The following is a 27,082-nucleotide window of genomic DNA, read 5'->3' as shown; positions in this document are numbered from 1 at the left end:
GAGGTGAGAGATCTTCCCCAACTTGGGTGAGATCAATGTGGCATGGAGTTCTAGGGGTATTGGGCCCTGCACTTACTCCACGTAAGTTTTTAAACCCTTCAGGGACCAGCCCTGAGGTGGTTGTTCTTTCTGGATTGTGTTGATCCTCATCGTCATCTGATGACAGCTGTTGCTTTGAATCTCCCATAATGGGAGATTGCGGTTTCTTTATAAACTGCTCATTTTTCTTTATCATCGCTGCAGACATGACCTTGCCCTTGCAGGCATGTTTTGGCACCATCAGCGCTACCGAGTCAGGTTGTTAATGCAATGTGATAGTTTTTGTGGGTTGTGTTGTAAAACACACCTCATACACTTAAAAAGTGTGAGGTCTCAGTGGGATTGCTCAGCACACGAGGCTGTAAGTGATATGATGGTGTGTATTTTATGGTGTGTGTAAGTGGTTAACAGAAGTTACTGCTTACCCATGTGACTATATGTACATCGTAATTACATATGGCTCAGGGTTCAGGGCTATTGCCCTGACACCTCCCCCTCTTCACCCAGAGTCGTCTTACACACTTATCGGGTCCTTCATCAGACTTGTGCATCGAATGCAATGTCTTAACTCAGCCACTTCACTTGAGCACCTCTGGACCCGCATCTTCACATCTGCCTTTGCTGGACTCAATGGGGGACTCAGTGCTGCTCCAGGGACATTGTGGGCCACCTCAGAAGAGCACTCCTCATTGAGGTATGTGTATACATCCATGATTTCAAAGGCCAATTGGCAGAGGCCCTCATCCTCAAGGCATGCCTTAGCGTCAATGTCGAAAAATCCCTCATTTTCGTGGTATGAATCCAATTTGGAGTCATCACAGTTGGCTTTACAAAAGTTCTCATCATTACAATGCAAGTGTCAAGGACTGTTTTGCAGATGGCTGGCTCAGCCTCAGGTTGTGAATCAAGCTGTCCCTCATCAGTAAGTCTGCCTGTCTCATTTCCCCAAATAATTAATGTGATCATACGTTTCCATGCCATGAGGATGTGGACAACCCCAATGACCACAGAATGAAGGAAAAGTTATGGACTTTGTAGCAGTGGGGGGTTTCTGTTGCAGACAAGGGCCAACAGGAGGAGCTTTTGAGCATGTTGGCTCCTGTTCTTTGAGCCAGGTTATGCTCGGCAAAACATGGACAACATGCTTGTCAACAGCAACACAGACATGGTAAGTAACTTCATGGATATTCCTAGGAAACCTCCACCAATAGGGTGTCTGGTGTGGACAAGAGCATGGAGAAGAAAGGAAAGTAGCAACATGTAAGGGGTTGGTGTAGGTTCCAACCCCAGTTCTCCTCAATCCTCAGGTCATCAATAAAGTTGAGCTGTATTGAGCTTTAATTATTAACAATGGGGAGGAAAAGGAGTTCCGTTCCTTTTCCCAAATTCCCACGTTATTGTATATACACTGTTTATACATGTTTATTATGAGACACATATAGAATGAAGATAGGAATTAAGGGGTGGGCTTACACAACATGAGGCTGTTGAAATCCTGAAAGAGTACCCACTTGTCAAATTCTCAGACTACCCAACATTGCAAAATGTTAGTGCAGACCCTCTTTCACATCGTTATGCTATTTTGGACTACTGATGGACTCCTGAAGATTGACTGTTCGTTCCAGGCTGTCAGGGCATGGACAGTTATCCAGCTGGCCTGGACCCCTATCTGGATAGGTTGAGTACCCATAAGCCGATATCTGCATGTGATTTGCCATAGTTAGAACGCTGTAGGAGAAATAATGGTCACACTATGGAAACCCATTATGGAAATATGCCAGATAAATCACAAAACCCCATACGACAAGTAGATATGAGAAAATAGAAGAACCTGAATTTTAACAAAATTTTACGAAGTTTTACGAATTATTACGACTACATACAATAAAATGGAAGAAAGAAAATTAGCAAAAATACTTCAAGCTTAGCATCAACAAGACGGAATTCTCGGGGGAATTTATAGCAAATATTAAACAAAGAATTAGGACAATCGGCCAAGATTTGACTATAAAAACAACCAGAGAACCTCCACGGAAACTACTTTCCCACATCTGCACACGTAGCCGAGGGTGGAAGTACCACGGAACAAGGATTCATTAGGAATTAATGCAAAATTCAAAGTCGTGTTTATAATAAGAAATGTAGATGTCCCCCAAACGGACCCAACGAAGGTAATTACAGGGAAAACTACCCATAAACAACGGAGATATGACTAAAACTCCCGGAAAATGAGGACAACGTTTAAAAAGCAAGCACGAAGAACAACCAGTAACGACCAAGACGAGCTTAATAGCCCATTAGAAAGGAAGGGATCTAATCTTAATCCACCCAAATTTTCATAATAAAAGGATCACACATTAATGAGATATCCAATAACGGGAATAGCGACACCAAAAGTCCGAGCTCAGGGAAAAGACGATGTTTATGTAGGATCCATAAATAAAACATACAACGAAATTTACATGGAAATTATGAAAAATAGTTATGCAAATTTTCAGCCCAAACAGTGTAACGGGTCTATCGCCTAGACTCGAGACAGAGAGAAGGGGGAGGGTGGTAGTGTGTGCAGGTGTGGTTCGTGAGGCCGGGTCTTGGTCCGTGGGTGCTACTGAGTCTGCAAAAACCTCAAACAAACACTCACCTACGTCTCTCTTGGACGTCAAGGCTGAGTATTATGATGTGAGGGGTCTAAGACGTGAGCAACTAGCTCAGAGGGGGCGTTAGGGTCGTGGATGGCGTCTTTGCCACTTGGATGCAACTTCTGCTTGTCCCTTCACGGGTCTATTCAATACTAACTTGTTATGTACAAATTGTTATCTATTTTATATGAGTTGGAAATGAAATGAATGGACTGGGGGAATGTAAATGGGCCGTTAGGCAACCGTAAATGATGAATATCCAATTGGGAACAAAGAAACAATAAAAGAAATATGAATGAATGGGGAAAATGTGACAACGGGTCCGAAATGGGAAATGTAAAAGTTAACTCCGCAACGCTTCGCCACAGCGCCCGCCTATCCTCCCGTCAGAAATCTCCTCGTCTCCAGCTTTCCAACGAGCCCCTATTCGTCCCATTTGGTGCAGTACTTCTTGAGATGTGGCCATTGACAGGTGCTGTCAAGACCATGTGAGAGTATACTCCGTGCTGAACCATCCGGGTATGGGATTGCCATTCTGGGAAATGCTCCGGGGGTGAAGAAGGGTGGTAGAGCATCACTATCGGGTGGACAAATGGCTGGGTTGTGTGTGTGGGTATGGAGGTCTGGAGAGGGGGTCAAATTGGCGGCGTGGTTGGGCGTGGGAATTTTGCTTGGGGTTGTCGGGAATGATGGGGAAAATATGGAAAAATATGGAGTGAGTGTATGGAGTGTTGGATAGTGATAGAATGAGTATCGGGAGCGTCAGCGAATATGTACTGCGTGTTGGTGACCAAATTCCGCAGAATCCGACTTTTTGCGGTACATGGAGTTGTCCCCACAACAACGGTGCAGTCGTTGTGAAGTTATACCAATGATGGGAATATAGAAATCCGCATCATGTTTAATGACACGTGAGGGTGGCAATGCAAAGGGAACCGAGATCTGCACTTTGGCAGATCGCGAAGACCAATTTCCATCCAAATAAGGAAGAGCCCGGTCAAAACAAAGCACGGAAGGTGCAAAACAACCTTAGATCATGAGGGAAAAATCTGAAATAAATCATGGAAGCCCATATAAAGGATACAAACACCCACGCATACCATAAATCCTGAGCAATTAAACAGAAACGGAGCCCACATATGAACGACTACGGGAACGATGCATGTGATTACCAAATGTGCGTGTGAACTTTTGCTAACTCGACGAATACCAGGAAATAGAACACAACTTTAGTACCATTGGAAAGGTGGGAATAAATGAAAATTTATGATACCAAGAAGGTGAAAAACCATCCAGAAATGAATGAGATACAAGGACATGAAGTTAGAAACCTGAAAACGCGCGGGAAGACAGCTTCAAGAGGTCCAGAGCCCTAAATAAAATACATAAAAATATGATATCTTCGAGGACGACCTACTATAACAATGAACAATACATATGGAGGATTAGGATGTGATAATACAAAGGGGAATCAGGGGAGATGAACGAAATCCATGAAAACCACTAAACTACGATGGACCATGGCAGGAATTTTAGGGAACGATATTCTAATGAAGTGGAGAGCTATAATACATTCATTTGAGTAATTCTTGACTACTAGCAACTTTTGCTTTCGGTTCTAAACCTGAATAATTCACTCATTTACCATTTCAAGTCTCATTTTAACTAAATGTCGCTGAATAAAAATGGAATAAATCAGCTGAAGGTCTCAGTGCAGCCATATGCATAGTAATGTGAAGTTTGAATTCAGAATCACCGAGTCATAGCGAATTTAATGGTAAATATGAGGAATTTGAAATAGGAAACTGTGACAAATGCAGCGCAGTCAAGTTCTAATTAACCATTAAAATAGCTTAGGCGAGGAAGGACAATAAGGATTCTAGGCGCAGTCTGACTGCAGTAGAGCTGCAGTTCAGTGCAGCAGAGTGCAGTAGAACTATAGTGTGAAAATTTCATTTTTTATTCAGTTTGAGAAAAATACACTGTAAATAAATCCTGTAACTACGAGGTAGAGCGTGAAAAAGGAAGGCAACCCTGTCATATCCATCCCTGGCCAATGACTTCCAGTACCTCCGATCCCTCCAGTCTACCTCCGCTCCTTCTTCACTAACCTCAGAGCTCCCATATTCCGCAATCCCCTCGGTACTCCTCGATGGTCACCACCCCCTCCTTTCAATTTATTACCTATGCCTCCCTAAGTATGGAGCCCTGAAGACTTCCAGACAGCTCCGATGTCCGCTAGTGCACCCCCGCCTCCGCTGGGCAATACACTCGCCTGCCCTGCAGAGCCCACCTTCGGGCCTGTCATATCCATACAATTCCGACCTCCGCTCCGGGCTCCTGGCACTCCAAACTCCGACTTCTGGAGCCCTACTTCCCTTCTGTCACCTTCTCCTTGCCGACTCCCAAGAGGTTATCCCACCTCTGGCTCGGACACCACCTTCAGTCCGACTCCAGAACATTCCGGGTCCGACCCCAACCTTGACACCTTCCAGATGAGTACGCAAAATCTATGCTCCCGACTCCGGACCTCTGCTCCGGAATCCCATTCATGTCTCCGTCTCCGGAACCTCCGGTCTTAGCTCTGACCTCGGACTTTGACCCCACCTCCGCTTATACCCATTGTATTGGTTAGCTCATTCCATTTAATTACCTTTGCCAATATTCCGGAGTTTAACTTCCGAGTTCGGACTTTCTGGACTTACCTCGGACCTTGCAACTATTGCATTGCCCTATTCAATTCCGCTATTCTCCCTCATTCCTATTTGGGCTGCTGCTTCCTTTCTATTCAGTCAGCTAGCCATTCCCCACTCCCAACCTCCTTCCTTCCTCCTTGGGCCTTGGCCCTTCATTCCTCCTTTGAGAAACACCATTGAGTCAAACCCTTGACCCTCGGTGTTGTTCCTCTTTCCATCTCCCTTTGTCTCCTTTCATCCTACCCTCACTCCTTTTGATTCCGGACCCCTCCTTATATACAATGTACATAGTAACTTGTAACCTCAGTCCGAAATCAACATGAATTCCCCCCAAGAGACTTTCCCTCTGCTAGATCCAAAATTAGGGACCCCCAGGACAACCAGCAATGGCACAGCACTCTGCCTGAGTCGCTGAGGCCAAGGTCCTTCCATGCTAAGTCTCCGATTCCACTCCAGAGTCATCTGAATCCGCCCAGTTCTAACAGGGCCTATCCCTCCTTTCCGTTTCTGGGTTATCGCCTGCCTTTCCGTTAACCCTGCAACCTGACTCGTCGGTAATATTCAGTCAGCTAACGTTAACCCTGTTAGTCCCGCTCCGTTCGGCTCCGCCATTTGCAGACCCATCTTCGCTGTAACCATATATATATCCAACTTGTACATAGGTTACACTTCAGTAATAAAATTGACTAGAGTTACCCCCCTTCAGTTCTGGTTGCCAGTTAGTAAGTTAGGGCACGGACGTGTTACTAGGCACAGCGCTCTTGGCATAAGTCGCTGAGGCTGAAGCCCTCCGCCATGGAGACTTTCCTTCGTCTCGAACCTGGTCTCTGACAGAAAGTGAGAGGAAGCCTTGTAGCATTGTTATTTTCTGCTGTTCTGATTTTTCCCGATTCTTCTTGGTCTCATTCCCAGCTGCTCCTCAATACTCCTGAAAGCTCCTGGGAGGGTCCAGGAGCAGCTGGGAATGAGACCAAGAAGAATTGGGAAAAATCAGAACAGCAGAAAATAACAATGCTACAAGGCTTCCTCTCACTTTCCTATTCACTTTTCAGACTTTCCCATTAATTCAGTTCTCATTATTTCTCAGGTCTCCAAAAGTATTTTCCATTTTTCTCCATCATTTCTTCCTCAATTTTGCAAATAATTATATATCCTGAAAGCACTTTAAAGGCACTATAGTTCCTGATTTTTTTTTTCCTAATTTTTTTTTTTCAACTTTTTAGAGACCAAAATTTTCCTCCCACTGCTCCTCATACTCCTCACCACTCCCAGCTGCTCCTGAACCCCCTCCCAGGAGAACACTATTGGCTCCAGGAGTGCCCAATCTGCTGTTTTGTCTCCCACATGCTCCAGCCACTCTTGATGCTCCAGAGCATAACGGACTTTTGCTGATGAAGCGTGCCCATCATGTGCAAGCAGCAATGCAATGATGAGGAAAACATGCTCAAATGTGAACCATTTGTGCATTGGAATGATGTCCAAGATTGTTAAGAGTATTATGTAGATCATTGAGTGACTTGGCCAATTTGGGGGTGTATGATCCTGGGTTAATGGCAACTAGCTGGTGACAGAGTTTGACACTTTCTTCAATGAATGGGAGTGCCTCTGAGTGCTGTCCAAGATAGGAAAGAGCAATATGTAAATTGTTGAGTGACCCAGCCAAATACAGGGTGTATGATCCTGGGTTAACAGCAACTAGCTGGTGATAGAGTTTGACACTTTCTTTGATGAATGGGAGTGCCTCCAAGTGCCATCCAAGATTGGAAAGAGCACTATATAGATTGTTGAGTGACATGGCCAAATCTGGGGTGTATGATCCTGGGTTAATGGCAACTAGCTGGCGATAGAGTTTGACGCTTTCTTCAATGAATGGGAGTGCCTCCGAGTGCTGTCCAAGATAAGAAAGAGCAATATGTAAATTGTTGAGTGACCCAGCCAAAGATGGGGTGTATGATCCTGGGTTAACAGCAACTAGCTGGCGACGGAGTTTGATGCTTTCTTCAATGAATGGGAGTCCCTCTGAGTGCCATCCAAGATAGGAAAGAGCATTACATAGATTGTTGAGTGACATGGCCAAATCTGGGGTGTATGATCCTGGGTTAACAGCAACTAGCTGGCGATAGAATTTGACACTTTCTTTAATGAATGGGAGTGCCTCTGAGTGCTGTCCAAGATTGGAAAGAGCGCTATATAGATTGTTGAGTGACATGGCCAAATCTGGGGTGTATGATCCTGGGTTAACAGCAACTAGCTGGTGATGGATTTTGACACATTCTTTGATGAATGGGAGTGCCTCTAAGTGCTGTCCGAGATCAGAAAGAGCATTATGTAGATTGTTGAGTGAGCTGGCCAAATTTGGGGTGTATGCTCCTGGGTTAACAGCAACTAGCTGGCGATAGAGTTTGACACTTTCCTCGATGAATGGGAGTGCCTCTGAGTGCCGTCCAAGATCAGAAAGAGCATTACGTAGATTGTTGAGTAAGCTGGCCAAATTTGGGGTATATGATCCTGGGTCAATGGCAACTAGCTGGCGACAGAGTTTGACACTTTCTTCAATGAATGGGAGTGCCTCTGAGTGCCGTCCAAGTCTCCGAAGAGTGACACACAGACTGTTGAGTGACTGGGCTAAATGCGGGGTGTAGGAACTTGGGTCCACAGAAAATAGGTAACGGCAGAGTACAACAGAATCATTTGCTGCCTCATATGCCTCCTGGAATCTTGAAAAAAATTTCAGGTTCAATGGAAGCCGGGTAAGCACATTAGCCAGTGCACTAATTGCCCTGTGGTCAACAGCCAACTGGAAGACCATGAGCTAGTTTCTTTAACACAATCCATAACCCATACCTTAGCCCACTCAGGGAGTAACAAGATACTGACATAGTTTTCCATTCTCACACAGACTTCCACCCACCGAGTTGCTTCCTGACTCAGAAACATACTAACTGGCCCAGCAAGCTCCTCAGACCATCCCTGGACTCCACTGAGGTGATGAATGATGTGGCGACAGGCATAACAAAAATGCTCAGATAATTCCTTTGGAGGAATGCGCGGCATTTCATGTTTTTTGGACAGGTGTTTAATCTGTCCTAAGCCCTTCACAGAGCAGAGATCCTTGTTCAAAATCTCGGCACACCGCAGGGAAACCCTGGCATTCTCCACCCCCACAGCTATGAGTGTGCAATGAGAGCTGATTGTTTGGGGATCGATCCGATCGACAATAAAATCGCGGAAAGATTGGTGTAAGATGCGAACCGGAATGTGGGAATCCTCAACTCCTGAGAGCAGAGGAGCAAGTTCGGCCAACACATATCGAACAGAAGAATTGAGGAAAGGTGACAAAATTGCGTCCCAGGCTGTGATGGACAGAGGCTGCCGAGCAACGAAGATCGCTCCCATCATGATTGGGTAATCGTGTGCAAAATCTTCTTCCTCCCAAGCACACTTCTTCAAAATGCTTCTATACAAGTCATCCATCATCTTCTCAGCCGGGACCTCTGGTCGTTTGGCACCAGTGTCAAGTAGACTTTCTAGTGTCCTCATAGGATCCTTGTTGGCCATCTTCATGTAGCGAAAGATGGTGCTGATCCAGATAAACAAGCCATTTGCTCGTTCCGAGATCACTTGTACCATTTTATCCTCATCCTGAAGATTACGCTGTAAATCCTGATGTACCTTCTTCAGCTTTCGCAGCTGGAAGCGTATGTACCTAGCACAGTCCTGCACGTTTGCCTCATCCGAAAGATCGATACTAAGACGACCAATAGGGTAATTGGGGGAGAGGTAGCGATTCACGAGACCAAATTGTCTTGATGTGATGAAGAATTTGACGGAAGATGGTAGTCTGGGCACTTCATCTCCAAGGATTTCGGCAAGGGATCCGAACACTTCTTTGTCACATTCATCCAAAGCGTCGATGATGATCACCACAGGGCGGTCGGAAGGTGGAGGTTTATGGAGCAGGGGTGAAGCCACTAATTCCTTGAACTGCACCGTGAATGGAGCTGTTGAGAGGGTGGGGTCTTTTCGAAGGGCAGAGATAATGAAGGCACGGTAATCTGCATCACGCTTTGCTAGAGCTTGAGCAATGCCACTGAATAACTGGTCCGGCCGTGGCTGTTCGTCAACTGTGAAGAAAAAGCACAGCAACAGGATAGTCTCCCTGTTACATCTATCTGCAATCGTGTGCACAATCGATGTCTTGCCAGCGCCGACCACAGAAGTCAGTAGCATCAGCCGGTTCTCGTTATCCCCGGTGTTACGACACCAGTTCATAATACGCTCCGTGAGATCGACCCTGGTGCCTTCTAGGCATGCCTCTGTTGAATCATGGTGGGCGATTTGAGGGTACCGGAGATTATCAAGGATTGGGTCACTCTCCAGCCGGCCTAAGCTGTCCTCTATGGTCGATAATCTGACACCAATTGTTAAATTCGTCCTAAGCTACACCGACCGAACATCAGAATGATTATGGAATGCCGTGAGGAAAGCTACCTGAAATGATGTCAACGCTTTGTCAAAGTCTCTCTTTAGGTCCTCGATTCTCCCTGGGTCTCGATAGTGGGACCATGCATTTCTTACAGCTGAGCGTTCCTCTACTTTTCTATGTCTTCGTTCAATTTTGGACCGGATCTCCTGTAGTGCGCTGGTACTGGACGTAAGTATGATATCGAAAACCACCAAAAACCAATACAACGTACTTCGCAAGCTCTGTGACACCCTCCATCCATGACGTTGCCTCTTTCGTTGACACATCATAAGACTTTATGGCTGAAACTACCCTAGCCATAGTGCTAGCTACGTATTCACCAAAATCAGCCCATTGTTTCTTGTTCCCCTTGAACTTCTAAGTGGCGCAAACCAGCGTGAGCTTTCATTCATAATCAAGCTTGAATCATTACCAACTTTAACCTCGTCGAGGATGGAGAGTGCACCGCCAGTCGCCATCCTTAGAGGGGGACACCAATCAGCGGTAGCATTGACAACCCTGAGAATCGGAACCGCCATATCAACTCCCGCCACAAGGAGATTATCGATCTTTTGCCTGAGAGCTTCAGCCTTTTGCCGCAACGACATGGTTGACAGCGCACGAGTTGATGGAGGAGAGCGTTTTGGTCACGCAACGCACGTGTGAGCCCCTAAATGCCCAAAAGCCAGAGCCACGAGGCATCCGTCTGATTATAGAAGGTCGAGGAAGGATATGATATACGGATTGACTATTTGGTCGACCATACATACAGACCTCTAATCCGGTACTATCAGCGGCGAATTCTAGAGTCTGCTGCACGAGAGCCAGTATCCCACTGCAGTTGATGTAGCAACCCGCGTCGTGAGAGGCAAAAGGGCACTAAGCGCCGTATTGCCGATGTGGTGCGGCCGGGCCGCACAACACTGGATCACCAAAGCTCTAACACTTCACGTTGTTCGCACTTGTAGTTTCACCTTTGTCTTGCAGCGCCGTTAGTGCCGCGAAGCCACTGGTCAAGCACAACGGGATGACCTGCAGCACGGTATCCAACGAACAGTGATATCATGCTCAGACGCTCGTCGGACCACCAATAACACCACGTCCTCACAATTTACATCACACACTTCACTTGGTTTTGAGTGAGCGAACAAATCTATAACACATTTCCCCTTCACTGAACGCTGCACCCCGACCCCCCGTCGCAATAAACCGCACTCTGGTAAATCCCTAAGGAGCAAGCTGCAAGACTAACGGGCATTTGTCGCGCCGGCTTGCTCCTGCCAGTTGTTTCAGTCGCCAAAGATGTCCAGATTTGTCAATAATAATCCATACAATTCAGCAGGTAGATGAACGACCAGACTTGCATCAAGAAGAGGGCACTCGCCATTGCTAATCTTCAGATGGACCCCACAAAATGCTCCCACCACTCGCATTTCCGCTGACTGCTCGCAGGGATGGGAAGCCGTCACCCAACAAATTAAAATTAGTTACTGTAGAGCACCTCACACTCGGAGGCCACGTCATTACTTTGAGCGATCGGCGAGCTTCACAATCTCCTCTCCGTTGTACGCAATGATATATAATGAATGATCCATCGATCCGACTAGAAAACGTTCGACATCAGTCATTTCGGGGATATTGTATGGACTAACAGTGAAGTGGGATGGTTCATTGAGATTCTAACACCACTGAACCTTCAGCACCGTCAACAAACGTCCAGTTTGACAGTTATAAGCTTTTTGGATTGGCTAGGGAAACTTTAATTTCTCTCCCGATGAGAGCCAAGTATCTAGATCCCAAACTTATTCCGCGCAGGTCAGTGAGAAATGGTGGCTCCGGATATGAATAAAACTGACTTCTCAAATTATCATCATAGCACGTTGTCACTATTTCCCTCCCTCTAGGGTCCCAAAAATCTGAGCTAACACTGTATTTATGCTCAATTTGCCCAAGGATACAGCCCCGACCAAGTTTTGATGAAAGGAAATCCGTGGCAGCCTCGTGATCTTCTTCTAGCACAGGAGGCGGCTTCGCTTTGGAGCCGTCATCATCACCCTCAACAAGTGCTCTAGTTTCAATTAACATAAGCTTTCGAAGGTCCCATATTCTGCCATTGGAGGAGCAGGTTAAGTCCAAAGCACTAGTAGCATTGCTGACGCTTACTTCAGGGAAAGATCGTTGCTCGCGGTGCACAAGAGGTGACTCCTTCCAGCAGCAGGATTGATGCTGACATTCAATTTAGCGTTCACTTGTCTCCGCAATCGACTGCCTTCGCGGAGGTTCAAAAAAGGAGATCCATAGTTCATTCCCACATGACGCGATATTAATGGATGTGAGAACTGTCGAAGTCGAGGCAAGAGACAAAAGCTCAGTAGATTGTCAACTTAGATTGCCCAGATGTCAAGGAGGTCACATGCAGCCTGGAATCATAGGATGTCGTAGAAACCTATGTAACGGAATGAGCTGAGTGATTCCCATCCGCCGCGCCTTTCACTCACACCACATGAGCATCGGTCGGGCTGAATTTGATGCAAGATATCGAGCTCTTTGGAGATCCTGGTCAATGAGGCTGTAAACACCTCCTCATTCTCGCGTATCATACTCGTACTCTTCGTTCTCTTCGATGGCGCCGCGCCAACGCATCCCAAATACCAAGTTGGCCATGCTTATCCCCAACAAAAATGAGATCTTTCGTTTTCTCCGGGTGGTAAGCCATGGAATAAACACTCTCCCCTCGTAACCTTGGCTCGCGATAGCACGATCCATGCGGCTAAGTCTTTTCCTAAATCAGGATCGCTGCCCCGCCTGTGACAGCTTCCCAGCGCCGTAGCCTCGTGGGTAACTGCTTTCTCGAGAAAAGCCACGACACACTGGGAAAATGCACGAGCAATGCCTCTCCACCTGAAATGGTCAGACCTGCTTCTGCCTCACGCTGAGGTTTTTGACCCTCGTGTCGGAAAACGCCTTTCTGACTCGCTCCTTGCGCTCTTCAGGACCCGCATCAAGAAAATTGAAATTATTGTCGAATCCGTGCATTTCCACACACTCGGAGCTCCGCTGCAGCAATCTTGGCAAGGGTGGATGGCGCCTTATCCTTGACTATTCTTCTTCAAGCTAGCGACATTGGTATTGGCAGATACTCCGACCTTGAAGGGCGCTCCAATAGGCCTGTTTTCGTGATCCATGAGGAGGCACCAGAGTTTCATGGCGGTGGTTGGGCCACGTTGTAGCAACCTCGAATGCTTGCATGGAATATCCATCGAATCAAACGATAACGCGGGTAGGACTGCTGATGCACCCACTCATTCACCCCGGTGATTCTCCGGCCCGATCGCGGAGTTCGTCTCTGCGTTCATGTATCTTGCTTCTCGGTGCTCGAATTATGTATCCCTTTCCCTGTCCCGCGATGTCCAAAGCTCTTCGAACACGATTCGTAGTTCCAGTCAAATGTCAAACATCACCGTCGGGTTCGTCAAACAGGCTATAAATGGTCATTGTCGATCGCTTCACACTGTTTTTTTTTAGTCGCCCATCGGGTAGAACGTTAGTGGCGTAATGCTTCGCTACTAGCTCATGCTTCCTCGAGTTCTATCTTTCTGCAGCTTTCGACACATCTTTCTTAAGGTGGCTATCTCCGAGTACGCTGAAGTGGAAACCCGGGGCTGTTTAGTCGCACTGTTGAATTGAAGAATCAAGAAAAGAAAATTATGAGAGTATGCTGATTATGCAAATGAAAGCAGCCCCAAAAGTGGGCGTCAGCCGACCCTCGCTAGTTATTCCTCATCTATAGGTCACTACTCAGGGCGACGGTTCCCATCTAGCAGAACCCCTGGTGCTAGTCAAGTTGTCCTACATATGGCTGGGACGGTATTCGGACGACGTGAGGGTAGACTGCTAAGGAAGAACGCAAATTGCCTGGTATAAATGACTCTATATACACACATGTTTCCAAGCTGACTTTCCAACACTTATGCCATTCGGGAGGATATTCGATTGAATCGAGCGCTGAAGCGCTAGGGTGTGACCCAACCCAAACATTAATGTGGACCCACACGATGCCTAGCAAATTGTTCCTTGTGAAAGCCGGGGTGTAATTCTCCCTGATCGCCTGGGAAACGTTCATCCTGGAGTGGTTTCGGTGGTTCTGAAAGGGGTATCCTTCTGTCGAACTGCGTTTTGCACTAAATTAGCGCCGCTTCCGTCTTATTGACGTAAAGTCTTAAATATAATGCCACTCCACCCGGACCAACGTGCGCAATCTTCTATGGAAGAATGTAGTCCTGGTCGATTGACTGCAATCAGGAGACAGATTGTCAGAATGCTATCAGACAAGGTGGGGCAAGTTGGTGGGTATTCCAAGAGCATACTATTTCCGCGAGTGAGTGCGACGAATACGGGTTGAAATGTGCTCACCAATAGGCCAACGTGAACCGAAAACGCCTTCTCATTCCCTCGAGAGGCGCTTCCCCTAAATCCGGGTTAATGCTGGTGACGTGGAGCGAGTAACAACACTACATGTGACCCATAGTCATGGGTGAATGTGTATGCAAAGAGCCATCGTGAGTCGGGTGGATGTACGTCACTGAGGTCAGCAATCTCGGCAAAACACTCTTCTTCAGGTAAGGAAGCACTTGAAGCCATATGGAACAATTGGGTAGCCATGAGGTAACAAACTATTGATGACGCAAGCACATTGGGTTCAAGTCCGTATCGAGTGGCGTCACTGGCTTGTCTCAGTAGTATTCCTGGTAGTTTCACATGCTTCTTGTGTATCCAACGATCGGACGAGACGCCGATCGCGATCAATTGGCTTGCTGATATGCTATCCACTGATGAGGCGGACTGTTGGCGAATTTTCCCCCTCGCGCCGGCCGTACTTGGAAGAACGCCAGGAACTCTTACATAAATGACCTAAAGGAATCCACGGGTGCGCAGTGCATGGCAGTGCCGCCGGCTATCCCGTCATAAACACCGTAGCGTACATGAGGGGATCGTCTCTGCATGAAAAGAGTGAATCGTCAGGTGTAAGTGGTCATCGGGGTTTGCAGGTATTGTCGTGGTATCGATGCAAAATAAATAGCGGGACTGCTCCTCTTGTCCACTTCGACCGCTTTCGTCTACTCCTCGGTCGTTCGGCATCTCCATCTCAGTTATCCGGGGTTGGTGCTCCTCGTGTTTTGGCCTCCTGTGTTGGGTCTGCATTTGTCGCCTGTCTTGGATTTCTTGATGAAGGTTGCGAGTCTCGCGATGCAGAGTACTATCATTCTAAAAACGTTCACATCAAATCAATTGATCATCATATTTGAACGCGTATGACACACCGGAGCATGGCTACTGCCATTATATCAGGAAGTGTATATCTGGGAAGGGAACACTAAGGAAAGTGGAGTCGGGCAGCAAGAATGAACCCGTAGGACGAACACGGTGAGGAAGTATCCTTCGGCGAGCGAACTACGAGTGGCTAGGTCGACATCCTTCCCAACTCATCGTGCAATTTCTTCTTGTTCACCGCACCAGCCGGCACTGCTCACATGATCCTGGATTGTGGCGTGCCGCGGCGGCGTGTGGCATGCTGCTCAGATGGGTTTAATTGCGCCAATCACAAACGCCAGGATGGTCATTTCTACCACTGACTATCTGTAAACTTTCTCGGAGAGAAGATTTTCCAAGATGCATCTGAGGACTGTTCTCTTGCCTAACAGATCAACTTCTTCTAGACTTGCGTCGACATTTCATCATGTGAAGAATTTGCGGTTCAACCTTGGCGAAATCGGCGGGCGAATTTGTACTGTATCCTTCTGTGTCTATTGTTGTTTCTGGGCAGTGGCCACAAGAACGCAGCTCAGGAAGGGAGGGATTCGCTCTCCCGACATCTATGGTGCGGGTCCCACAACCCCTCAAGGACAGGCTTTTCCTTCCTATGGTCACATCCCACACCCGGAGCCTGACGGAATTGTCTTGACGTTGACGGCGTTATTGGAAGCACACACCCTCACCCATGAAATTGGTAGTGTGTATGTGGGGGTCGGCAATCCGTGTTGAAGCGTGCCACCCCACGTGACCCACTTTTCCCCGTGAAACCTGGCGAGTCCTTTGATCATCTAACAAAGTGCTCAAACTCTCTCCAAACTCTTAATCATTGTTATTAACGCCAATATATGGTCTCTAGTAATCTAAATGGCCAGTTATTTTGAAAATTACTCTGTGGGATTGTGCTGATCGGCTGTCATCATCTCGCTATCTCCCGCATCCTCCATTTCTCGCCCTCTCCTGCGCTCAATTGCTAGCACCAGCTCTCTAACCTTGTCATCCTGATTTGGAATGTGACTGCTGAGAGGAACCAACGCATCTTGGAGCCTATATGCATTTAGCTGAGGCTTAGGCTGCTAGCTGCGCGATAGTTGTCTTTGGGTTTCTTGCCCATTCTATGTCATTGGTGAGTTCAACCGCCTTTAATGCCTCGATTTTAGCGGTGTATTTGAGTTCCTTAAACTTCCTTTATCTGCCTTTCCCTCCTATTTTCTGCAACCTTCGCTATTCCAGCATCTGCAAGCAATTTTCTACGAGCTTTCTCGGATCCTGACGCGCTGATAGGGGCTGTCCGCAAGATCTTGTGTTTTCTTGGTGTAAGCTTTGCTGTGATGAATTCGTTGACAATTGATGCAGCTTTTTGATTACGAGAATGGCCATTCCTTTTGACCCGGTTCCACTGTGAAGCCATGATACAATGGGATCCCTCATCAGTACCCAACCCCGGTGTGTGAATGCACTTAAAAGAGCGAAAAAGGCCCACTTTGCGCGCGAATTTGGGCTTCAGCAACTGCTGCATGCACTCGATAACCACAAATCCCGCTGCCCAAATTTCTCCTTCATCTCATAGTGTCTTGACTTTACAGATGAATTGAATATATATTGTATTGGATGTATCTAGGTATCCGTAGGTTTCGTTTTCAAAATTAATGGCATCTTTCATGTTTTTCACTGTGATTTCTCGCAATATCTCAACAAAGAAGCATATTCAAAACGAAAAAAACCTAAGGTGCACTGGTATGGGTCACCAAGAACACTAATTTGCTGTCAGGGTTCAGCACCCTGCCTTAGGGTGCCCCGGACTCCCCACCTACTTTATCCCCTTTTATTCTTTGACTGTTGCCTTGTTGTTGCCTTTGTGTGTTGTGTACACGCACGTGCACGGGATAGCGTGGGAACTTTCTGAGCGAGCAGCTCGCCCAGAATGTTCCCACGGGTCACAGCCACAGTTCTGGGCGAGCAACTCGCCCAGAACGTTCCCACGCTTACTGGGCACTGCCACCTGGATGTTCCCTCCGGGTCACACTACACAACTCTAGGAGCTGTATAGTTGTGGGCATGTGACCCATTCCTTTATATAGCAACCATGCGGGGAGATGAGACCTTTACCCTTCTTCTCATCTCATGCCCCGCATAGTGAGGACAGGTTAGATGGGGGTTGAGGTCAGGGAGCCTCCGAGTCCGAGGCCGGGCCCTGACATTTGCAATCACTTGAGTTCTATATTTGTTGTGTAGAGAGTCAAATGTCCCACCATTCCCAGCTTTATTTGCAATAGACAGCACAGCCATGGGTGGGTGAACAGTCGTCAACCTGAATTGCTGACCCCCAGTGTATGTTCCTCTTCTGCAGCACGAGATGCAACATGGTTAGTGTATCCTGGGACAGGTCGGGTCGGACTTCACACACTCGAGGGCACTTCTCCCTAATGATGTTGTGAGCAGCGCCCCACCAGAGAAGGAATCTGCAATTGGCTGTCCCATGGGGAAGGATTCCATCTCGGTAGCGAGCTCGAACCTCGTTCCAATGAGTGAGTATTACCCATCTAGTGAGCCCAGAACCACAGAGAAATTGAATCAGCAACCCAGCATGGTTACATGAATGTTTCTTATAGCACTACTTTGGCAGATTCTGCGTGAAAAGGCTGTGACGTGGGTTTGTCGTGGTATCTGGACCCTGGTAGAGCTCAAACCCAAAGGGGATTGGGGTGTTGAATACTGAACCGAGAGTGGAGAAATGCCAAGCCTTCGATGTGACACATCACTGGGGTGCTTTTTAGGACGAGCACGACTGGCTGATTTTCGCCATGTGCCACGGTCTAGACCAACATCAGATCTGTGGGAAACAGACCCCACAAACTATGGGGATATCCCTGTGTTACGGAAGGCTTTGGACGAAATAGACAGTACTCCTGACTGGTCCCAGTCCCAAGACCTTATTCGACGTGATGTACATCGTGCCCAAAATCCACTGGAATCTGATGTTTAGTTTTGGCTTAGAAAACTGACATACTGTCATATCCATCCCCGGCCATCGACTTCCGGTCCCTCCGTTCCCTCCAGTCTAACTCCGCTCCTCCTTCACTAACCTCGGAGCTCCCATATTCCGCAATCCTCTTGGTACCCCTCGATGGTCACCACCCCCTTATTTCAATTTATTACCTACGCCTCCCTAAGTACGGAGCCCCGAAGACTTCCGGACAGCTCCGACGTCTGCTAGCGCACCCCCACCTCCACTGGGCAATACAATCACCTGCCCTGCAGAGCCCACCTTCGGGCTTATCCCTCCTTTCCATTTCTGGGTTATCACCTGCCTTTGCACTAACCCTGCGACCTGACTCGTCGGTAATATTCAGTCGGCTAATGTCTAACCCCGTTAGCTTGTCAGGGGACGACTCCCGGGTCCCCATGACCCTCCCCTATGGTCCACAGCCCTGAGGTGTAACCAGCCCTATCCAGGGCACAACCTACTGTGGGTAAGGAGATGAGAAGGAAGCTAACTTCTCATCTTCCCACAGTGGCCACAATATCAGCAAAACTTCCGGGGATACCCGGAAGTCACATGAAGGGGTAGAAACCGGGTCCGGAGCATGCGGCGTGCGGAGCGTGCTGTCAGGGACGCGTCCGGGGTCGAGAGGGCCCAGGGGTAATATCCGGCGCTGAGGCCGTCGCGGGGTGTGGAGCGGGCGTGCGTACTGGTGGGCCCGATCTGGGACAGTGGTCCCTGGCCACTCAGACTGAAGTGGAGAATGTGTTATTATTATTAAAGGGGAAAACTATACTACTTACCTGAAGTGGAGAATGTGAGAAGAAGGTTACTTCTTCGGTTCCCACTTCAGGTACATTTATGTACATGCGGCTTGAGTCACATGACAGGTGCCACGTCATCCTCGGAGGCAGCCGCAGGCATCCGGGTGTCCCCGTGGGGGATCCCGAGAGCGTCTGCTACATGCGCGCATGCTGGGCACAGCGGGAAGCCGTCCAGGGTGTGTGGGCCGGACGGGTCAATAGTACATCGATACAAAGGAAGGTGGTCCGTGTAGATAGAAAGAAATAAACAGGAAGAGGAAGATGAGAAGAATGAAATAAAGAAAGGGGAAAGAAAAGGGAAAAGAAAGGGGAGGAGAGGGAGGAAGGAGGGGGGAGGGGGATAGACAGCGGGGAGCGGGTGTGGTGTGGCCAGGTGGGCCCGGGTGGGCCCGGGTCAGGCGGGTGTGCCCTGACACGTGCGTGCATGCGGGAAGTGCAGCGGGTGGAAGCAGGTCCGGACGCGGGTCCGGGTCCGGGCTAGTCGGGGTGTGTGCCCTGACATAGCTCCGCTCCGTTTGGCTCTGCCAATTGCGGACCCATCTTCGCTGTAACCATATATATATCCCGCTTGTACATAGGTTACACTCCAGTAATAAAATCAACTAGAGTTACCCCCCTTAGGTTCTGATTGCCAGTCAGTAAGTTAGGGCACGGACGTGTCACTAGGCACAGCGCTCTTGGCAGAAGTCGCTGAGGCCGAAGCCCTCCGCTACGGAGACACTCCCTCGTCTCGAATCCGGTCTCTGACAGTATTTTATTACTCCCTGACTAGTACACATCTTGTATGGCACCAAAAGTCCTTCGCACTCGTTTGCAATTATGCACATTAGTTCCCAACTCCGCCTCACCTTCCCCAGAACCCTCTCAGCCTGGTCCTAGTCGATTGGCGAGAAACCCAGTTGAGTTTCGAAGCTTTTCTAACCTTGAAACCCCTCTCCCATTGACTCCGATCATGCGCCCCGTTAGGAATCGATCAGCAGTTGCAGACTCCGACTTCGGAGACACCACGGAACAACCCATAGATCCCATCCACTTCTTTGGACTCGGTTCCGAGGTCCCTGACTTCGTCGATCCTCCCCCTGCTGATCCTCCCATCCCCACTGTCCCAACCACCGACGATGCCGAACCCACCTCCAACGTGGCCATTGCACAATTGGCCCAAGCCATTGCCAGTCTGGCTCGTCACACTGGACGACGACGACGACGACCATCTTCTGCTCTCCGGACCAAGGTCCGCGAACCCGAACAGTTCGACGGAAAGGATCCCCGAGAACTTCGAGTATTCTTGGTCCAATGCAAGCTCAATTTCCAGGACCGTCCCCTCACTTTTGCCAGCGACCGCGCTAAAGTCATATTTGCGCAGTCCTACCTCAAGGGAATGGCCCTCGATTGGTTTGAACCGGACCTGTTATTCGACCAGAATTCCATGCTTCGTCCGCGATGGATGAACGACTATCAAGAGTTCGTTAATGAACTTCAAACTAACTTCGGCCCTCACAATCCTGTGGGCGATGCCGAGGTTCAACTGATGACCCTGGACATGAAGGATGGGCACCACATCAATAAATACATCGTCGAGTTCAATCGACACGCCTCTCAACTTCACGGTTACGGAGAAGCCGCGCTGAAGGAGAGAACGAAGGAAGGTCAGTTGGGAGGTTCAAACGAGACCACCACCAAGCTGTTCCCTGGTTCTTTAGTTAGGATGGGGAAGTGTACTAGTGTTATTTATTGTGAATATAGTACCAATCCGAGTGTTTTGGCTAATTCTATTTTTATGGGTTAGTTTTAAAGTTCCTGGGAATTGACTTACAGATAAACCGAGCTCTGCAGAGCTGTTTCTTTATTGGAATTTATTAATTTGTCTAGGTGTAATTCTGTGTAGCGTTGTTTAATTTGGATTTAAACTTGAATTTAATCTTCTACTTGGTGAAGTTTCAAAGATTCTATTCAGTTAATGAATTTGGATTGTATCTGGAGTGTCCCTTGGGTTTATTTTATTTTTGTCTTATTTTATTGCTTGTTTTAACAGTAGCAAGATAACTGTTTTGTGTTTACACTTTGAAATCTGGAGTGTTAACCAGCTCTCCTGTTGAAATATCTACTTAATATTTCTCTCCTTAATTGCTGCCTTTTACTACAGTGGCAATCTTAACTGTATATCACTTTTTCGCACTGGAGTGACAACCAGAAATGCTTGAGAAAAATAATACTCTATTTTCTTACTTCTCTAAGGGGGGCGAAAAGTCGCAGAAAGGGTCTCCCTTTTATACTCCTTGGGTCGCCTTCCTTTTTCACACTCTACCTTCTATTTACAGGATTTATTTACAGTGTATTTTTCTCAAACTGAATAAAAAATGAAATTTTCATGCTATAGTTCTACTGCACTTTTGCTGCGCTGAACTGTGGTTCTACTGCGGTCAGACTGTGCCTAGAATCCTTATTGTCCTCCCTTGCCTAAGCTATTTTAATGGTTAATTAGAACTTGGCTGCGCTGCATTTGCCGCAGTTATCTATTTCAAATTCCCTATATATACCATTAAATTTGCTATGACTTGATGATTCTGAATTCAAACTTCGCATTACTATGCGTACGGCTGTGCTGAGACCTTCAGCTGATTTATTCCATTTTTATTTAGTGACATTTAGTTAAAATGAGACTGAAATGGTAAATGAGTGAATTATTCAGGTTTAAAACTAAAAGAAAAAGTTGCTAGTAGTCAAGAATTACTCAAACGAATGTGTTATAGCTCTCCACCTCATTAGAATATCGTTCCCTAAAATTCCCACCATGGTCCGTCGTAGTTTAGTGGTTTTCATGAATTTCGTTCATATTCCCTGATTCCCCTTTGTATTATCACATCCTAATCCTCCATATGTATTGTTCGTTGTTATAGTAGGTCGTCCTTGAAGATATCATATTTTTATGTATTTTATTTAGGACTCTGGACCTCTTGAAGCTGTTTTCCCGCGCGTTTTCAGGTTTCTAACTTCATGTCCCTATATCTCATTCATTTCTGGATGTTTTCTCACGTTCTTGGTATCATAAATTTTCATTTATTCCCACCTTTCCAATGGTACTAAGGTTGTGTCCTATTTCCTGGTATTTGTTGAGTTAGCAAAAGTTTGCGCACACATTCGGTAATCACATGCGTCATTCCCATAGTCGTTCGTATGCGGGCACCATTTCTGTTTAATTGTTCGGGATTTATGATATGCACGGGTTTTTATTTCTTTCATATGGGCTTCTGTGATTTATTTCAGATTTTTCCCTCATGATCTAAGGCTCTGTACGGGTTGAAGAAACGGGTTTCTTCCACCCATTTCTTTTCGTTTCTTAATTCAAAAGATGACCGAATCATTCTCGTTTCTTCTCCCGATTTCTTTTTGCTTTCATCAAGAAACGAGAAGAAACTGGCAACTGTTCGGTACGCGGTTTCTTTACTGTTCTTCACCACTTCTTTTTTTTTTATAAAACCTACATGTAAAATTAATTGCGAAATGTCATTTCGAGAATGCCTCCGAAGCGGAAGCAAGCTGATCCCGATCCTGGCACTACAGCTGACCCACCCGTCAACAACAAACGACGTCGTGCTCCCAAAGGAGAACCTACACCCACTACTGCAGACCCACCTTCTTCACGTGCTGTTTGGAAATCCCGTGAGGAGGCCGAACTCATCCACTTCCTTCTTGAAGTGAAGCGTGCAGGTGGCTCCTCGAACATTGGGTTCAAAGACAAAGTTTGGAACTCAGCTTCTGCGCATTTACATGAGGAATGTGGGACTGTGTTCAAGCCAACTGCTTGCAAGAATAAGTATGGCAAGGTGAGTATCCACTTAATGAGTAGTCATTGACACACGGAAGCTTGAATACTGACTATATCTTTGCAGTTAAAACAGATATACTGGGCTGTCAAACGTCTTTCAGAGCAGTCGGGATTTCCGTGGAGTAGCGAGAATGGTGCCGATCTGGGCCCTGAAGAGGAACAACTTTGGGTTGATTTCATTGTGGTACGTGCTGCACATGCTGCCGATAAACTCCTACTCATGATACTATTTACTAGGAGTGGCCCCTGGCAGCTCCTTTTCGTCATAAGGGGTGGCCACTCTTTGATGAGATGGATGAGATCAATCCCAGACGTGCAAATGGACTCCAAGCATTCCGTGCCACGAGGATATCAGAGCATGATGATGCAGGTGAGCCCTCGAATGGGGAAGTCAATGATGAACAAAAGGTATGGTAATTCCTCTCCTCTTCAAAGCTGCAACTCAGATTTTTGCGGGATAAGGGCAAAATTAATGACTGGACCCGTACTCCTTCTCCTGACCAGGCTCAAACTCGTCGCAATCTTGGCTTTGAGAGCAATGTTGATCCTGAGCTCATCAAATTGTCATCTCTCTCTTCTCTTTCCTCAACTCAGTCACCTCTTGAATCACCAGTGCCGCAAGTTGTCAAAGTTGAAGTACCTGAACGAAAGCGTGGAATCCCACGTTCAAATGCTGCACTTGGTTTCACAGCACTTGCGGAATCAATGAATGATTTTACCAAGGCTTTCATTGCATCATGCTCCACCTCCGAGTCCTCTCCCACAGCCCCTACAACTCCACAGCGGAAAATTCAAGCCGCCAACTATGCTCAAGAGATTGAGGATGAACTGGATGATGATGAGTTGACTTCCCTTCTCAATGTCCTTCAGGAAGAGCCTCATGCAGCAGACTTTTACCTCAGCCTCAAGCGCGATAGTTTGCGAAAGAATTGGGTCAAAAAGAAGATTGCCCCTCTGATGGCACCAAATTTTTTGGCTAACTAGGATAGTATTTCATCACGATAGACGCATTAATGAAGTAGCAAGTATTGTTGGTAGCTATTCCACATTGCCTGAGCTATATTATCACGGACCCCACCAGTGCGATTACTCTCTTGCCTGGTGATTACACCATGTTGAAGTTCCCCAAAACGATGTGAGGGAATGTTTGTGTCCATTGTGCCAAAATTGTTAATCTCATCGGCATCATGGAACCAGATGAAGTTGTGGAGACAGCAAAGTGCAGGGAGAATACGGACTTGAATGGTCATGGAATATGAAGGTGCACGCTGGAGGATTGCAAAGCACTTCTTTATGATACCAAATATGCGCTCCACAGCATTCCGGAGCTGGGCATGCCGAAGATTATACAGCTCTCGATGATTTTGTGGCCTAAGGGGACAGCAGAGGTTGAGTGTATGAGAGAATACTTGATGGAAAATGAACTTGAACTAACCGATGTTGGCTCCGGCCAAACTCTTGCAGATGATACCTTTCCTTTCGATAAGGGACTAGGAGGGTATCGCATGCACCAAAGCCAGCATCTCCAAGATACATTTTTCCCTCTGGAATAGGGAAATCTGTTGCGTGTGCATCATGGTACATGGCCATATCAGCAGTTGACCCCTCCCATCCGCTAAGCACATATTGAAAATAGAGATCAAATGAGCAGGCTGCTAGGCAATTCTGGGATACACCACCCTTTCGGTTGCGTGATGCTTCGTGCTCTTCTGCAGATGGATTACAGGGTATGTGTGTGCCATCAATGGCACCGATGACATCCTTGAAAAAAGGAAAGAATTTAGGATTGGATGATATCTCAATTGGCGTTGGCAAGTCAGGTTTGGGTAGGTGGACATATCTCGGGTAGAAGGGGGGTGATGACAGCATGTAAAGCACTTTCTTGAAGTAGCTGATGAATCATCAGTTGTACCATATAGTCGAGACATATGGCAGGTGACACTGACGTTGAAATTGTTTCAAATGAGTGCTGGAAGTGCTCTGCAATGAGTCTTACAGAGAGTCCGGTTACAGAGGAGTATAGGAAGATAGCGACATGTTCTTCAACAGCGAGATATTTTGAATTTTTCATACCAAGGGATCGAAGCTCCGCAACCAGATGACGAAAGACATGCTTGTGGACCCCAAATTGGCCATAAAACCAATCTGGGTGTCCATTTAGCAGATCACGAACCCAATCTTCGCCCCTATAGGGTGAGTCATGGTAAGGCCGTCTCAGAAGATAGCGATGGTGGTACACTTCCACCGCAGAAAGCGCCCATTGAGAAATAAGCAGAGCAATAAATTTCCATTGATACTTGGTGCGATGTTCTTTGGTATTACCAGTCTTGCGGCCAACGGCCATTATTATATTCACTTATTATATTCACTTTTAAAAAAAAACAGGACAGAGAATCTACAAGCATGTGCGGGATGCCCCGGGGCATGCAGTTTCTTAAAAGAAACTGCTGAAAGAAACGAAAAGAAACGGGCAGAAGAAACCCGTTTCTTCAACCTGTACAGAGCCTAAGGTTGTTTTGCACTTTCCATGCTTTGTTTTGACTGGGCTCTTCCTTATTTGGACGGAAATTGGTCTTTGCGATCTGCCGAAGTGCGGATCTCGGTTCCGACGGCTGGTTCCCTGCGCATCGCCACCCTCACGTGTCATTACACATGATGCAGATTTCTATATTCCTGTCATGGGTATAACTTCACAACGGCTGGACTGTTTGGGCTGAAAATTTGCATAACTATAGTTCCCCATTTTTAATAATTTCCGTGTAAATTTCGTTGTATGTTTTAATTATGGATCCTACGCAAACATTGTCTTTTCCCTAAGCTCAGACTTTTGATGTCACTATTCCCGTTATTGGATATCTCATTAACGCATGATCCTTTTATTATGAAAATTTGGGAGGATTAAGATTAGATCCCTTCCTTTCTGATGGCCTATCAAGCTTGTCTCGGTCGTTACTGGTTAATTTTCGCGCTTGCCTTTTAGATATTGTCCTCGTTTTGCAGGAGTTTTAGTCATATCTCCGTCGTTTATGGGTAGTTTCCCCTGTAATTACTCTCATTGGGTCCGTTTGGGGGACATCTACATTTCCTATTATAAACACGACTTTGAATTTTGCATTAGTTCCTGAGGAATCCTTGTTCCATGGTACTTCCATCCTTGGCTACATGTGCGGACGTGGGAAAGTAGTTTCCGTGGAGGTTCTCTGATTGTTTTTATAGTCAAATCTTGGTCGATTGTCCTAATTCTTGTTTTAATATTTGCTATAAATTCCCCCAGGAATTCCGTCTCGTTGATGGTAAGCTTGAAGTATTTTTGCTATTTTTCTTTCTTTCGATTTATCGCGTATAGTCATAATAATTCGTAAAAATTCGTAAAAATTCGTGTCCTTCAGTTTTCTTATATCTACTTGTTGTATGAGGTTTTGTGATTTATCTGGCATATTTCCATAATGGGTTTCCATAGTGTGACCGTTATTTCTCCTACAGCGCACTCCAACAGACTTCTGCCAACACCTCTGACCCTGACTCAGACAGAAACCCCATCCATCTTCAGTCTGTCTTCTGACAGTACTTCTGACTCTGACACCTCCATAGTTTTTGCTGGGTAGACTTCTACCTGGGGGGTTTAGGGGGTGAACCCCTGGGGACAAGTGTGAAATTGGGGTGTTGTATTGAGCCAAAACCTGTAACTCCACTGTGGGGAAATGCATTTACACACTGATCATCACATGAGTGTGGGGCTCACTCTGATCTGGGGGATCGGGAATACCCCACTGGTACTCATGTTGATGTGGCAACCCAACGCACCTGCACTGGTGGTGGGATGCTTGTAGGGCTCCTAGCGGATCGGATCGGTCCGGATCCGGATCAGAATCTGCGGATTTTTAGAGGTTTGAAACAAAAACTGTATCCAGTGGTTAGAAATCTGCAGATATGCGGATCAACCGCGGATTATAGATAATACGTTCCAAAATTATATTTTGTTAGAACGGCCCTGATGAGAGCTTTCTAACAATACCAAATATGTCCATATTGGTGGAGAACTGACAGAGATATGGGGAAAATGGCACAAAAGATGGGTGTCAGATGCCAAATTTGGAAATAACGGGCCTGGGTGGTTAGATAGGACTCGAAAACATATGAAAACATAGGAGGGGTATCTAGGAAAGTGGGATATATTTAATCCACAGACAATCCACCTATCTGCAGACTAGAAGCCGTGGATATTATCCTCTCAAAAGCCACAGTAGAGTAGGAGTTACAGTAAATATGGGGAATTTCACCCTTATTTGCCTCAGATCTC

The 27,082-nt window shown here is 46.7% G+C and overlaps 2 protein-coding genes across 2 annotated transcripts; both read right to left on the bottom strand.

Moving 5' to 3' along the window:
* Positions 1 to 6,645: 6,645 nt before the first annotated feature.
* On the bottom strand, positions 6,646 to 9,606 carry EI90DRAFT_3078158 (uncharacterized protein; the record flags this gene model as incomplete). The annotated part of the gene is made up of 2 exons (XM_039061761.1): positions 6,646 to 8,171; positions 8,219 to 9,606. Coding segments are annotated over 2 exons (2,741 nt in total), but the record flags the coding sequence as incomplete, so codon positions are not given.
* A 1,919-nt stretch (positions 9,607 to 11,525) lies between these two features.
* Positions 11,526 to 12,436, bottom strand: EI90DRAFT_2483998 (uncharacterized protein). Its single transcript, XM_039053106.1, has 3 exons — positions 12,003 to 12,436; positions 11,696 to 11,946; positions 11,526 to 11,640 (listed from the first exon to the last, which is right to left on the bottom strand). The coding sequence occupies exons 1-3, from the start codon at positions 12,143 to 12,145 to the stop codon at positions 11,588 to 11,590; spliced, it is 447 nt and encodes a 148-aa protein (XP_038910816.1). The 5' UTR covers positions 12,146 to 12,436; the 3' UTR covers positions 11,526 to 11,587.
* Positions 12,437 to 27,082: the final 14,646 nt, after the last annotated feature.

Source organism: Cantharellus anzutake (assembly GCF_015039405.1).
Source record: "Cantharellus anzutake strain C23 chromosome Unknown EI90scaffold_73, whole genome shotgun sequence".
NCBI classification, from domain to species: Eukaryota; Fungi; Basidiomycota; class Agaricomycetes; order Cantharellales; family Hydnaceae; genus Cantharellus; species Cantharellus anzutake.
This window is presented reverse-complemented; position numbering and strand designations above follow the sequence as displayed.